The sequence below is a fragment of the Delphinapterus leucas genome, chromosome 3 (genome assembly GCF_059928025.1).
Source record: "Delphinapterus leucas isolate spDelLeu-1000000601 "Yukka" chromosome 3, BTC_Dleu_Yukka2, whole genome shotgun sequence".
Lineage (NCBI taxonomy): Eukaryota > Metazoa > Chordata > Mammalia > Artiodactyla > Monodontidae > Delphinapterus > Delphinapterus leucas.
The window spans coordinates 130,884,301-130,898,952 of record NC_143131.1 but is presented as its reverse complement, the minus strand read 5'-3'; the positions used below and the strand labels follow the sequence as shown (position 1 = coordinate 130,898,952).

At 46.0% G+C, this 14,652-nt stretch overlaps 1 protein-coding gene across 2 annotated transcripts in view; it reads right to left on the bottom strand.

The window, feature by feature from the left end:
• The window catches only part of GRIA1 (glutamate ionotropic receptor AMPA type subunit 1), a 144,236-nt gene that overhangs the window by 80,474 nt on the left and 49,110 nt on the right, over positions 1–14,652 (bottom strand). For both annotated transcript variants that reach the window (XM_022590199.3, XM_022590200.3), the window contains exon 9: positions 8,822–9,192. In XM_022590199.3, coding sequence (XP_022445907.2) covers positions 8,822–9,192 — 371 coding nt within the window. The remainder of the gene's footprint in view (positions 1–8,821; positions 9,193–14,652) is intronic.

Here is a 14,652-nt window from a genome sequence, read left to right as displayed (position 1 = left end):
GGGCAATGGTAGCTGAGGATTGAAGATATAGGATGCCCTCGGAGAGATTCAGATGACCATGGCGACAGCAACAACTATGTCAATAGCATTTACCATTTGTGCTTCAGCCAAGGCAGAGCTTTCCACGCATTACGTCATCTAGACTATCCCTTTGAAGTAGGTGTTTTTATTATCTCCATTTTCCAGAAGAAGAAACTGTGGTGCAGAGAAGTTATTTTCCCACGCTTACAGAGCCAGCAAGTGGCAGAGCTAGGATTCAGCTGCAGGCAGGCCTATTCCCGAGTTCAAGCTATAACTATTATTGCAAAGCATAGCTTCCGGGGAGTAATTGGACTTGGGAGGGAAGCAGTGGGAAGGCAGTATTTGCAAAAGGGAGGGTCACTGAGGGGGAAAGATGGGAGAGGGTGCTCCAAATAGAGGGAATGACAAGGCTATAAAGGCAGCCTAGGGCTGGGGAAACAGAATGAAGCACAATCTGGCTTGGCTAGAGCCTTGGCTGGACCTGGGAATCCAAGGGGCACTACCCTTAGATGGGAGCTGGGGACATACCAGGAACCATCTTGCTCCCATTTTGAAGAGGGGAAAGTGGGACAGAGAGGGGAAGCGACTCACCCAGTGGGCTAGTAGACTGAGACTGAGCTTCTTTCTAAGATCTTTTCCCACCCCCTCCAACCCTGTGGGCCCGCTGCCTGTGACACAGCTGCTCCTGTTTCCCCCCTTGGGAAGGGCTCCATTCTGCTCTCAGCAGCCACTGTGCCTCCTCATTTTAAGGTCCTTTCTCCTTAAGCCACCAGATACACAAGGTGACTGTTATCATGTAGGTCTGTCGTTTCTGTGTTAGTGGAATGCGTTATTTTCTGCTAGCTACTTGGGCTTCATTCACCTATGATCTTGCTTGAACACAGGCTGGCATAGAGGTATTCATTTGCCACAGTTGGATGGTGGCACTTAACTCATATTCAAAACCATCAGGCTCCCCATAGGACTCTGAGCATACATCCCGCATCAATTCATTAATCATGCTTTCATTTTTCCATTTTTAGAACTCAGTACTTCTTTCCAGGTGAACAGTTGGGTCTCTGGATCTCAGATGCTATATTTCCAGAGAGGGTTTAAAAAGAAATGGGGGTGGGGGGCTTCCCTGGTGGCGCAGTGGTTAAGAATCCGCCTGCCATTGCAGGTGACACGGGTTCAAGCCCTGGTCCGGGATGATCTCACATGCCACGGAGCAACTAAGCCCATGTGCCACAACTACTGAGCCTGTGCTCTAGAGCCTGCGAGCCACAACTACTGAGCCCGCGTGCCACAACTACTGAAGCCCGCGCGCCTAGAGCCCGTGCTCCACAACAAGAGAATCCACCGCAATGAGAAGCCCGCACACCGCAACCAAGAGTAGCCCCCTCTCACCACACCACAACTAGAGAAAGCCCGCGTGCAACAACGAAGACCCAACGCAGCAAAAAAAAGAAAAAAAAAAAAGGGAGTTCTCTCTAGGAAAATGTAGATCCCAGGAAGTTGTAGACGGGCCTTTCTGGATATAGAGTTGTAGGGACTTTCTTTTAGTGCAGCCCTATTCACGGCCTGGATATTCCAAGATATGTGAAAGGAAAGAAGAACATAGCAATCAGTTTTTTATCTTTCGAACCAAAAATGAGGGCTGTGGGGGAGAGGAGAATTCCTTTTAAAAAAATCCATAAATATGATATTCCAAGTGTGCCTAAATGCATTAAAGGCACAGTGGTGTTTTATACTCCCCAGCATTCTTCCAGGGGTCCCCAGCTGATGACCCACAAGCTGAGTCTAGGTGTGCTTTGGTTTCATCTGCAGAGTTCTCCTGGCAGTGACTGTCCAGGGCTGAGTGGGAGCAGCCCCTTTTTAGCTGACACAGGCATGCCCAGTTCAGCACAGCTCCTAGCTGACCCCTGTTTTTGTGTTACTGAACGTATGCTGGTTATCTGTGTGACCTTGGCTAAGTCCCTTCCCCTCCCTGTAAGCCAGAAGCTTCACCTATCGAATTGGGATGGGGGTGTTGCCTACATTTTATTTTGTTTATTGCCTGCCTTCTCTCCCTAGAAAGTAAGCTCTAGGAGGGCAGGGGTTATTGTCGGCTTTGTTCGGTGGTGTCTCCCATAGCATCCTGAACCATGCCTGCCATATAACAGGTGCTAAATAAACATTTAAGGAGAGAATGAATGGTCCCGAACATCCCTTTTGGCTCTGGGAAACACTTTCTGAATGTTTGCTTATTGTGATTTTGGAGGGAAAAAAACCTCTCTCCTACAATTAAACTGACTTCCACAGCAATCTAGAGAGAAAGAGAGAACAATTTGACTTCCCCCTTGCTGGTGGCTGAGAGGCAGAAAATGATGCTTTTCATTTGCATGTCCAGCAAAGCTTTTACCCTCCTGTCACTGCCTTCCTTTGAATATTTCCATCTGGCTTGCACAGGCTCTGAAGCGTCTACTCCTGTGCTTCCCCATGGTCTGCAAAACTGCTCAGTATCGGAGCCTGGCTGTGGGTCTTGCCATCAGGTAGCAGACGGTTAAAGTTGAAAAGGAAGGAGGCACTGAGCTGGAGTCCCCCAGTGATGGGGGACACACTGTCCCTGCACAGATCACCCCTGTCACAGCTGCGGTACCCGTTTATGGCGAGGGGGACGCCATCAGGGGGAATGTACTGCGGTGAATCCTCTGTGAACTCCTCCTGGTAGCCTGGCCTGCAGGGGCAGCAGGGTCCCGGCAAGGCTTCTGCCCTCAGTGGCCATGCCCAGGGCCTCACTCCCCTGGCAGGTAACACACCACAGGGCAGCGAGCAGGCAGATCCTGGGCTCGGTGTTGGCTGCGGTTGACTGGTATGATTTCAGGATGCCCCATGGACCTTACTTCTTACACTTGTAACCTGAGTTCCCTGAACAGCCTCCTAGCTCAATGGCTTTCAGACTTTAATGCCCAGCTGCCCTGGGGGAAGGGGAGGGCTTGTGAAATGTGTATTTCTCTCTCCAACTGCAGAATTTCCAATCCCATGGACCTAGGGTGGGGCCTGGAAATCTGCATTCTTACAGGCATCCCAGGTGATTCTGACGCAGGGGTCCCAGCAGAAACCCTCATACCTGGTCCCAAAACCCAAAGCGTCTAACACACATTTCTTGCATCATCGCTGTGCACACATCCTTATGACACTGTTCCTTGCAGCAGTGAATCTGTGTACTGAATGAGGATTATGCTTTCTAAAGATAAACTATTTCACACATTCAGGCTGCTTCCGTCAACTTCCCTGAATGTTTACCCCCCTTCTTTCTCCTGCAACACTCCAGTTACATCAATATGGGAAAGGGGAAGGCGTTTCCATGCCCATCTCTGGGAGGGAAGCAGGGAGAACAGGAGGTGGAAGGGGGAGGTTCCTCATCACCCCTCCATGCACTGTAATACTGGTTGCTGTGAAAGTTCTGTGTGAATGCGAAGGTCAGGCTGCCATTGTTTATCAGCTCTGTTCACTGGCTACTCTGTTCCCATGGTGAATCAGTCTCAGGGCCCTCCACAAGCACATTAACTGGGGCAGGGGCTGTGGTAGAGGGTTCCCAGAGACCTCCAAAGTGCTGTCACTTCCCCGCTTTAGAATTCTTCTCGCTGAGAGTAATTATCTCTGCTAGGTGGAAATAATTATCATACATTCTGTCACATTCTAAGATCAGGAATACAAGAGTTCTGAAAGCTGAAATCATAATTTCCCATTTTCCTCTCTTCCCCTAGGAGCTTCCAAACCCCTCTCCTTTTCCTTACTAAGGTCATCCAATCCCAGCAAAGTAGAAGCCAAAAGGGAGGTAGGGTCCGTGGGAATAAAGAGTTGAAAGGCTCACTGTTAGTTCACTTGCAGGCAGTGGAGCCTGGGATGAGACTGCAGGGTAGGCAGCACTGGACTGGGCGGCAACAGGCCAGAGGCATTGCCTTGGTGACCTTAGAGAAAATCCCTTTCCCCTTTGGAGCCTCAGTTTTCTCATCTGTAGCGGGATGGATGAACTAGATCATTCTTATGATCGGAGCCAGACCTACAGGTCTGTGGAATTGTGGTGCCATGTTTTCCAACTGCTCCCTACCTCTTGGAGACACCATTGACTTTTCCCTCGCCTCCCCTTCAAATATCCAGTCTATCAGCAGGGGCTGTCAATTCTAGTTTCAGAGCAGACCACTAATCCATCTCCATGCCCATGATAATTTCCATCACTGTAATTGCCCCTAGACAGACGTGAGAACCTATTGCTTGGTCCTTCTGTTTCCACTCTTGACTATTCTCTGCTTTAATTCATTTTCCTCATAGCTCCCCAGAGGAGTATTACAGCATGTAAATCAATCCTTCCCTCGCTTAAAACTCTCCAGTGCCTTCCCATTGCATTTAGAGTAAAACTTTAAATCTGTACTATGGCCACGGTGCGCGGTCTGGCCTCTGCCTACTTCTCTAATAATACAGCTCTGTGTAAGCTTAGCTCCTTCTTACCTATCTGCTCCTTGGAGGAACTTTCTCAGAACACCCTAAGTCAGTCCCCTTTAATTCCACTTCCTTTATTATCTAGTGCTACGGAAGATTCATTTTATTCACAGTGCATCACAGTTTATACATTCACAATTGTTTATGTAATGTCTGTCTTACACCACTGTACCTGCCGTCACCTTGAAGGAAAGACTCCCGCCCCCCCATGCTCCATCATCAGTATATCTTCACATCCTCGGCACCCAGCACCCCGTGCTGCACCTCACGGGCAATTAGTAATATCTGTTGAATAAATGAATGACATTGGCCACAAATAGGGTCAAAAGCTACAGAAAGGAAAGTTGGGGGAACTAATGATAAATTTTGCCTGGGGTGATTTTTGCCCTTCCTTTAAGATATCCCTTCTCAAAATGTTCCTGTCCCTGAAAAAAGAAATCTAAAGTATCTATTAAAAATAGGTCTTTGGGCACAAGACACAGGCCTGCAAAGGCAACTCATGGATGGCATTCTTAATATCTTACCATCAACCTAATGAAAAAAGTTGTAATTTGTGACCATAGCTCAATTGAATTTTAACTTTGAATGTTAAAATAGGCTGTATGAAAACAGTTTCTCATAGAAACATTTTAAAGGGAGGAGAGAAGAATCTTGAAAGCAAATCAGCAGCGTTTACTGGCATATATCACTGAAGGTGCTATTTACGTATTATTTTATCTATTCATGGTGCTGGTGAACAAAACATTGACTTGGGCGCTGTGGCCGGTGCTGCCGGTTGACTCACCAACATCCATTCCAACCCCTTCCATTTTAGAGGCTAAAAAACCTAATTCTTGCCATTTCCACCTTCCTTGTCACTAGAAGTGATTGTGGGCCACTGTTTTGACTAATGAGATAGACAGAAGGAGATGTCCGCTTGGGGTGGGGAGTATATTGTTAAGCTTTTGGTTTCCTGATCCAAAGAGACGGAACTGGCTGCAGTACTTTTTCCCCCTCTTGCTGCTTGAACATGGACGTGACATCTGGGAGCCGCCATTTTGGGCACATGAGAAAAGGCTGGGGCAACCATAGCACAGCAGACCCCGATTTCACTGAACCATGAGCCACTGTCTGCCTCCACTCTCCTTATAAGAAAGATAACTCTCTAACTGTTCATGTTACTCTGGTCAGATTATTGCGTTACTTGCAGACAACCGCATCTGGCCACATTTCGTTGTCTTTTGGTTAATAGACTTTAATATAAATATTGATGAGATTAAGAAAAGATAAAGCTACTTGTGTATGCATGCAGATACATGCAATTTAGGTGGAACTTAATCCCCCAAGTTCTAAATTTGTGAGGATTTATGATATATTCTGTTAGTAAATAGCAAGAACAATTAATTGAAGCTTATTTGAGAAGATGTTTGAGTATAAAAAGCCCTTAAAAATACCTCCTGCTGTAGCCCCAGTGTGTCTAGTGCTATGCATGTCAGAGGCTCATGAAACTTTGTTGACTTCATCAGGAAATATGTAAACAACAACAACAAAAGCTTCCACTGGTGTTTGCGCTTGTCTGCTTGGCTCTGGTTCTCATCACTGTCCTAGCATCCTTGTGTTTTTGTCTGGCCCTAGTGAGGTGAAGTATGTACCTTTTCTCTTTAGCATATATTCCCAACAAATGCTGTGATGCATATTCTGACTCTTAGCGGGGTTTATGCAGGTCCCTAAGTGCTGGAATTGGCTGAGCTAGGCGTGGTAAGCAAGAGTCCATCTCAAGTGGATAAAACTCCTTTTTCTGCCAGGTAGACTCTTCTCTGCCTGTCAGACCCCTAAATCCAAAATCCTTCCTCCCAGTCCCTCTGAGGGGGAGCCTCAGAAATACAGGTATTGCTGGTCTCAGGAGTGAACCACCGTTCTGGTCCGTGAACTTCCCCAGAAGAGAGAGGTCCAGTGGCTTTTCAATCAGTGTGAGCAGTGGCACCCTTTCTTCTAGTGAAGTTTAACAGAAGTCCAATATAGAAAATCGATAAAAAGAATTGAAAATAGCTTCTCTTTTGTTGTGCTTCCTGTGTGCTGGCTGGATACTGTGTTATGGGTTCTATATGTATCAATCTCTTTTAAACCTCACAACAATACTAGGGTTTGTTTCCCATTTTACTGGTGAAAATACAGAAGCATAGAGTGGAGTTGTTTTATTAAAAATGGGAAGGAAGGCGCCTCGGGTTTCCTGTTTGGTCACCTCAAGGTCAATTCCAAAGTAGCCTCGTGGAACCCTCAGGAGTCCTGGAAACACAGTTTGAAAATCCTCTTCTAGTCAGAAGTCACAAACGCACATACCCTTTCAGGGGCAGCTGAGTCACACAGGAATGAAGCTGATCACCTGGGGGCTGTGGTCAAGTGGGGAATACACGCATCAGCTCAGGAGGGCAGCTGCCACTCAGTTTTGGACCATCATTGCCAAACTGTGCAGGTTACACAGAAACATGCCCGGTAGAGGATTCAGTTTGTGGGTCACTGACTTGAGACTTCAGGAGGAATGGTGAGGAGTGTGAAAACACAGCCTGAGGTCAGTCCACAGGGGTGCCATTAGCGGGTAAGATGCCCAGCCATGAAGGAAATAAAGGAGAAAAAACAAGCCCAGCGGTCTTTTCAGACACATGCATGTTAGGATGGCCCATTATACTGAGTAGTGAAGAATCATTTCTTCCCATTGTTTACCTACTGGCCTGAGTTATTTTTAAGCAAGCCCTTCCCCTTCTTGGTTGTCTCTGCTCTTTACCATGTGTTTGCCAGTACTGGCCAGGCATCCAGTCTCACACCTCTTCTCCCACGCAACCCCCCTGACTGTCTTCTTATTTAAAGAAAAACAAGAGTATAATGGTGCACGATGAGACAGTCTAAATTATACAGCAGGCAAAATGAGTCCTGAGGGAAGCTCCTTAGGAAGATTTTATTCCATTGCCACTTAGGAATATTGGTCCTCGCTGACACCCAAATGCGAACCAGGTGGTAAAGATGCCTCCAGGACGTGTCTGTGAGGCCTTGGTATTTATGCAGTTACGCCCCCAGAAAGTGAGAGTGTGTGCAGATCTGTTCATGCAGCCCGATTCTAAGCCATGCCTCCCTGCGTGCTTTAGAAGCTTGGTATCTATAAGCGACTGCCTACTGATTAAAGAGCTCATCGACATTAAGCAACTGTAAAAGGAAATACAGTCAGCACTTATTTATTTGTGACATGATTTGTGACATGAACTTTCCAGAATATAGTTGAAAGAACGTTACACACAAAGACAGAAAGGGGGTCAGTAAATTTGGGAATTGGTGTAGGTTGGTAGTTTTCAGATTTCTTGTTTCCTGTCTCCATTCCACTTTTCCTTCTTCCTCCCTCCCTGCCTCCTTCTTTCCCCTCCCCTCCCCTCCCCTCCCCTCCCCTCCCCTCCCCTCCCTTCCCTCCCCTTCCTTTCCCTCCCCTCTCCCTTCCTTTCTGTTCTGTTTTTCAAAAGAAATTGTATTCACAAGCCCAATACGTAAAACAGACAAAAATGGCGCTACTTATGTCTCCTGTGGGGGCTGAAACCTCACTGATTTGGTCACCCCAGTACTCTCAGTATGATGTCTGAGGCATTTCTAAGAAACTTCATTTTCCAACCGTAAGAAACAAATTTACATCACCGTTGGAACTAGATTATTTCCAAGATCTTTCTCAGAACCAAGAAAAGAAGACCCATTTTCTCCTAAAGATGAAGAAACCAAGGTCTACAAGGGCCAGGTGACTTGTCCAGAGACACACAGAAAGTGCTAGAACCAGAGTGAGAACCCACTCATAATTCAGTGCTCCTTCTACCCCTCGGAAATAGTTCAGGATGGGGGTTGAATCTTGACTCACCTAGCTATTAGCTGTGTAACCTTGGAAAGATATTCAGCATTTCTGTGGTCCCTCATTTGTAAAAGGAGATAGAATGAGAATCCCACCTAATGCTTCTGCAAAGATTCAATGAAATAAGGCATGTAGAGGACTCAAAACCTTGCTTACTATATGTGGTAGGTTCTCAACAAATGTTAGTCGTACCATACTGTCCCCCATCCTTTCTCTGTACCTTTCGGCTCCAGAACATTAGAGTCGTGATTATCCCTGTTAATCTTGACAGAGCACATCACCCAGATAGCAGATAGAACTGATCAAGGCACAGGACGTGTCCATATAATCCACAGCATGCAATGGACAGCTGACAGTAAAGCATAGTTGAAAAACCGAATACTATAAAGTCTGGAAAAAATTCCCACCCTTGATTTCCCAGTATTTGTTTTTTCCTATATATATGGCATTGAGCAAAGGGGTTGAGAAGAGCTGACTCACCTTGGAGAAATGTCACATCCTTGCTGCATGAAGGCTCCCAAGGAGAACCACAAGCTGTTGAATATCCCAAACTCATTGGACTGGTCACTGGTTGTCTGGTCCCGCCCTTCCTCAAACTCTTCACTGTGCCATTCGTAGGGGCTGAAGCGGCTGACCAGGAAAAGGACAACACTCACTCCAATGTAGGCGAAAACAATACACATCCAAATCTCATAAGCCAAAGGATCCAGGAAGGAGAAGACCCCTGGCTTGGACTTCTGTGGCTTTTTTATCATGATGGAGATCCCCAAACTCATAAATGGTTTGGAGAAATCTATCACCTCTTCCCGGACCAAGGTGATAGTTAAAGGGGCCACGGCCACATCTGCTCTCTGCAAAAAAAAAAACACACAAAAGAAACGCCCTTGAGTTCAGCAGCTCTCTGTTCTCTTATTTTTCTCTTCACTGTGAATATTCTTTTGTAATCTTAAAGGATGTGACAGTTGGAAAGAACCTTAGAAGTCCAAACCCTCCTACTCTCTATAAAATATTTATGGTAAATGGATGATCAGCTCAATATCTCACAGGAGAGATTATCCCATTCTTTGACAGTTCTAATTGTTCGGGGAGTCTTCCTCACCTTATGGAAGGGGCTGTCATATATCTGTTATTTTTTGCCTGCCCAGCAGCCATGCCTTCTTCCCCTGGAAGAACTACTGCCCCACGCTCAGACCTCCTGGTTCAAATGGGACTGATCACCCTGGTTATGAGGTGAGGCATATCACCCAGGTTTGGCCATCGGTGTACACTACTCCCCTGGCCAGAATGGTTCATTCAAGGATGGCACAGGACCCAAGTCTCTTTAATGAGCATGAGCCCTGAAAGGCAGAGTGAGAGGTGATCCATGATGAAATAATTTGAGTCACCCTTAATTCAGGGCTTACCCTGGACTCCCTAGGATCATATGTCAATATACTCTTTTGTTTGTCCTCAGGAACATGATCCAATCAGTCTGTTTGCTTAAGCCAGTTTGAGTTGGGCTTCTTTTACCTGCAACCAAGACAGCCCTGGCTAACAAGTGAAGGCAAATTTAACTCAGTAAATATTTACTGGGTGCTTATTATGCATAAGCCCTAGGCTGGAAGGGAAGCTGTGGTCTCTACACTCAGGGAATTACAAACTAGTAGGCGAGATTAGTACACACACACAAAATTTTCCAGTCTGTAGACTGGAGGCATGCTGTCTAAGAGATACAAAATGCTACAGGAGGTCAGGAAGGAATTAATTCTGGCTGGGGAGATCAGGGACTGCGCCATCAGAGAGGTGACATGTAAATTGGCACTGAAGTGAGAGTAGGATTTCAACAGGTTGCTCGGGTACAGAATACATTCCCAGAGAAGGGAATCATGTGAGGAAAGTAGTTTCTCTCTGGCAGAGAGAACGTAAAGTAGTATCACAATTTTCTTTTTTCAAGGAGACTGCTAAGAAGTGCACAAATAACTCAGTTTTAAAAATTCATGTAGATAAACATAAAATGGTTGCAAGAAATGTTCATCTTTGTGCATCCGGCATGTGGAGTCACCAGCCTTGCTCTTCTGTCTTTCCTACCTCTGCCTAATGGCAGAGGCACTGGCATCTCTGCTGCAAAATCCACTGCTCTCTTGGCCTGAGATCAAGAGATCCTGGAAACCTAACACGGTTCCATGGACAGATGCCATGACATTCATTTTTGAAATGAGAGGCATGTCTGTGCAAGTCTCTTGGAGGCGGATGGCTTTCTCTTATGATGCTGTGTAACAGTCCAGATGTGAGGCTGGGGACAGATGCTGCGCAGACTCCGGCCCCGCCCAGCTGCCGGCTGGTGTTGCTTAGGAAAGATTTCCTCTGGTTACTCTCATTGGCTGAGATTTTTGAGAAGGCCTTTTACATGGAATAAAATGCCTGGCTTTAGAATGACTTAAGTTTCTCACTTATAGAAAGAAACTTTCTGTAAAGCAATGTGGGATTGAATCTGTATTTCATAGTAATCTTTTTTTTCCCTAACACCCATTGCATAAATCTTGATACTTTTTACAAACACTTACAAGCCATTGCCAGGAAGAAGATATCTCTTCTTTCCTCTGTAACCTAACATAGGTAGAAAAGGAATGGGGGAGAAAAGTCATGGAACTGACTTAGAGGGAACGACCACAAGTTACCCAAAAGGGAGGTGGATGTCGAGCTTCTAAAGTGGTAAAGGGAATTGAATGGATTTGTCTGATGCCTCCGGATGTGAGTTAATAAAAGGGACTGTGAACTGGAAAAAAGGTCACAAAACCACATGATCTCATTGCTTAGTTCATTTAGCAGTTCCAAGATTGATTCCACGGAACATTATTTTTAGAAGGATGTTAAGTATAACATGAAAATAAACACAAATGTAAACAGACTACTTTGAGGTCAGACTTCTCAGAACCTTTAAAAGACCACTGTGTACTGAGAATTTCCAAGAGGGGTAAGTAGATACAGTGTTTCCAAAATTCTTTGGCCATGGACCCCTGAGGGTCTTCAAAAGGCACCCATATGCATAGGAGACACACACAGTGGGAGATGCTTAAGTTCAGTGACCTCATTTTGCAGATAGGAAACCCAGGCCCAGAGAGGAAGGGTGGTTTGTGCAAAGCAGCAGTGTTTTCAGCTTGTTTGATGTTGACTGAGAGGCTTCAGGAGTTGATTTCCAGCACCTGAGGAAGTTACTGGACCTCTGCAGGATCAGTCAAGGGCAATGCTCATCTGGGAAAGTAGACCTGGCCGCTTTGCTTTGTGACTCACTGACCACGTGCCCTCGAGTGAGATGGCTGTCCTTTTGGATGTCAATTTCCTCTTTAGAAAAAGAGGCATAATAATTTTTGCTTTATCTATTGGAGAGCAGTGTTTTGTGAGAGTCAAAAGAATTCAAATACGTGAGGGTACTGTGACCCGTGGGCATTTCACAGGTGCTCAAAATTATTCTCTTAAACAGATGTCTTGCGACAGTGATTCTCAGACTTGAGCGTGCAGCACATCCAAAGCACCTTGGGGTTTTTTTTTTAAACCACAGATGGCAGAACTGCTAGATCACTGGGTCTGGAGAGACCTGAGAATTTGCATTTCTAACAAGTTCGCAGGTGATGCTGCCGCTCCAGACTTTGAGAACTACTGACCCAGGAGATCCCCAAACAAAATACATCTGTAAAAAATCCTGGGTAAAAGAGTAAACCGTGTCAATGCAGTAGGTAAAAGCAAAAATTGAAGAAAATGATCAGGGATGGAGATTCACTCTGAGCCAGGCGCTGTTTAGGGGAATACTCGCCACCCCAGCCCTGGGATAAAGGATCCAGGGGTAACCCTTGGAGGAGGCCAGTGGCTCGCAGGAGTCATGTAGCCAGTAGGCTGGCAGAGTCGGAATTCATATCCAGGTGTCTGTCTCCCAAGTTCACTCTCTTTCTGCTTCATTAAGACAAAGAACAGGCAAGAAAGTCACTGAGAATCAGGCGCAAAGCCATACCCATGCAAGAAGCAGAAATTTCTTTTGCAGCCTGTGGCATCTGAGAATGCAGACACTGTTGCTATTCTCATCACTAGTTAATAGTGGCCTTAGAGTCCAGTGCTCAGATGGTGTGATTTCTACAGAGGCGGTATGTCCCAGCATGCAGCGTAAGAGCCAGGGCTGCATGTCCCGACGCTGCTCTGTGTCCTTTGCCAAACTGCCTAATCTCCCCGGGTCTCAGTGTCCTCATCTATAAAATGTGGTAAATAATCATATCTACCTTCTGGGGTTGTTATGAGGAGTAAGTGAAATAATATGGGTATTTAGCATAGTGCCTGCCATATACTACGTGCTGACGTGCTACTATTGTAATTGTTGATAAGAGCAAAAGGGAGCAAAAGGAAGGTGAGAGACACCCTGGTTGACTTAGCCTATTTAACAGGCACAGAACGAAGAGATTTGGAGGCCTCCGAATGAATTTTTCTGATCTTGCTGGTCGTTTGTGGCTGAGAGATGCTTTCCCCAAACTCCTCTATTCTTCCTCGGTTGCGGGGGGCGTTGCAGAAAAAGAAAGCCAAACTGAAAATCCAGAGAGGGCATCCATTTGGGCCCATCGTGGAGTTTTCAGAATACAGTTTTTTTTTTTTTTTTTTTTTTTTGCGGTACGCGGGCCTCTCACTGCTGTGGCCTCTCCTGCTTGCGGAGCACAGGCTCTGGACGCGCAGGCTCAGTGGCCATGGCTCACGGGCCCAGCCGCTCCGCGGCATGTGGGATCCTCCGGAACCGGGGCATGAACCTGTGTCCCCTGCATTGGCAGGCGGACTCTCATACACTGCGCCACCAGGGAAGCCCCAGAATACAGTTTTTACTGGGCAGAGGGACAGGCCTTGTGGAGGTGAGGGGAAAGGGGAGGGCTAGCAGTTGAGGCATCCAGAGGTAATTTTGGTTTGTCACTGATGAGCCAGTGACCCATGACTAATGGCTGGCTACTGGGGGGCTTGCCCTTAGGATAATCATATCATTGTTCTGCTCAGATCATAGGCCTTTTCTAAGGGAACTTGGGATGAAGGTAAAGATGAATGTTGTTGGAGGTGAAAAGTTCACAGTAGTTGCCATGGGGATGACCTTAAGAGCTTGGTGGAGGTTCCCATGGAAACCAACCTCAAGATGCAACATTAATCACCCATATCTCTATCTTTCACCCGTGGAGCTTCCCAAAGGTGAGAGGCAATAGAGGAGGAGAGAGGGTAGAAGCACGTCCCCCTTCTCAACTCATTAACCATCTTCCCAGGTTATCTCAAAAGGCACCTTCCTAGAAAGGATTTTCTTTGTTCCATTTCTTTCTTCTTTGAATTCCCTCTGTATGGCTCTCATGGCCATCATGACTCCTGTTGCCTTGATCTGAGACAATGAGATTTTAAAACCTCCTAAATGGGTGCTTCATCCTGACCAGAACTCAACACCGGCTTGCGGCTCGGCATATGCTTCTGTTCAGAAACCCAGCCTGGAGTCTTTGATTTCTATGAGTGAAGCTCTGGTGGTCTCTTTCCTGCATGTGGTGGCAGGATTCTTCTTCCATTGCCTTTTGTTGCTCCTCTACTCAAGTACCTTCATGATCTTCCAGTGCCCGCTGAATCAACCCACACTCTTTCCCTTGTCATTTCTTACTCAGACTTTATCCCTGACTACTCATCCCAAGCCCTCTGCAAAAATCATCAGTGTTTCCTCGTTCTCCTTTCACACCTTATTTCCATCACCATTCCATAGTTTATACTTCAGAAATTCTTGGGCTGCCTTTCTATTTGAATATGGCCGTGTTCACATTCTACATCTTTCTTGAGGGCTAGACACACTCATATTAGGCTTTTGCTTGAACCTTGATTCTCTGCTGTCTTACCATTCTCTCATTGTCTTTTCTACCCCATAAAATGTTAAAATCCTTGGGGACAGGGATCATATCTTTTACTTCTCAATGATTCCTTAAACACTTAAAACAATTCAGGGCATTCAGTGGCTTCTCCAAAATGCTTCAGTTTATTGAAGACTTTATAGCAATTGTGTGTGGTCTTATTTCAAGTGTGGTGAATGGAGTAGACCAATCCCTATTCACAGATAACTGTTATATAAGGCAGGGTAAGCCATAAAAGAAGCAGAAGCTAAATTCTACAAGGAAGGCAACAACAGTTAAAAAGGGTTCTCCCCATACCTGTTACGGGGAGAACGAAATGACATCTTGGAAAAAGTAGTATCTGATACAGGTTTGGGGGGAAGGGTAAGATTTTTAGAGGTGCAGAATGGAAGGGGACTCGAGAACAGAGTGACTCAGGGTGGTGTGGCTGAGATG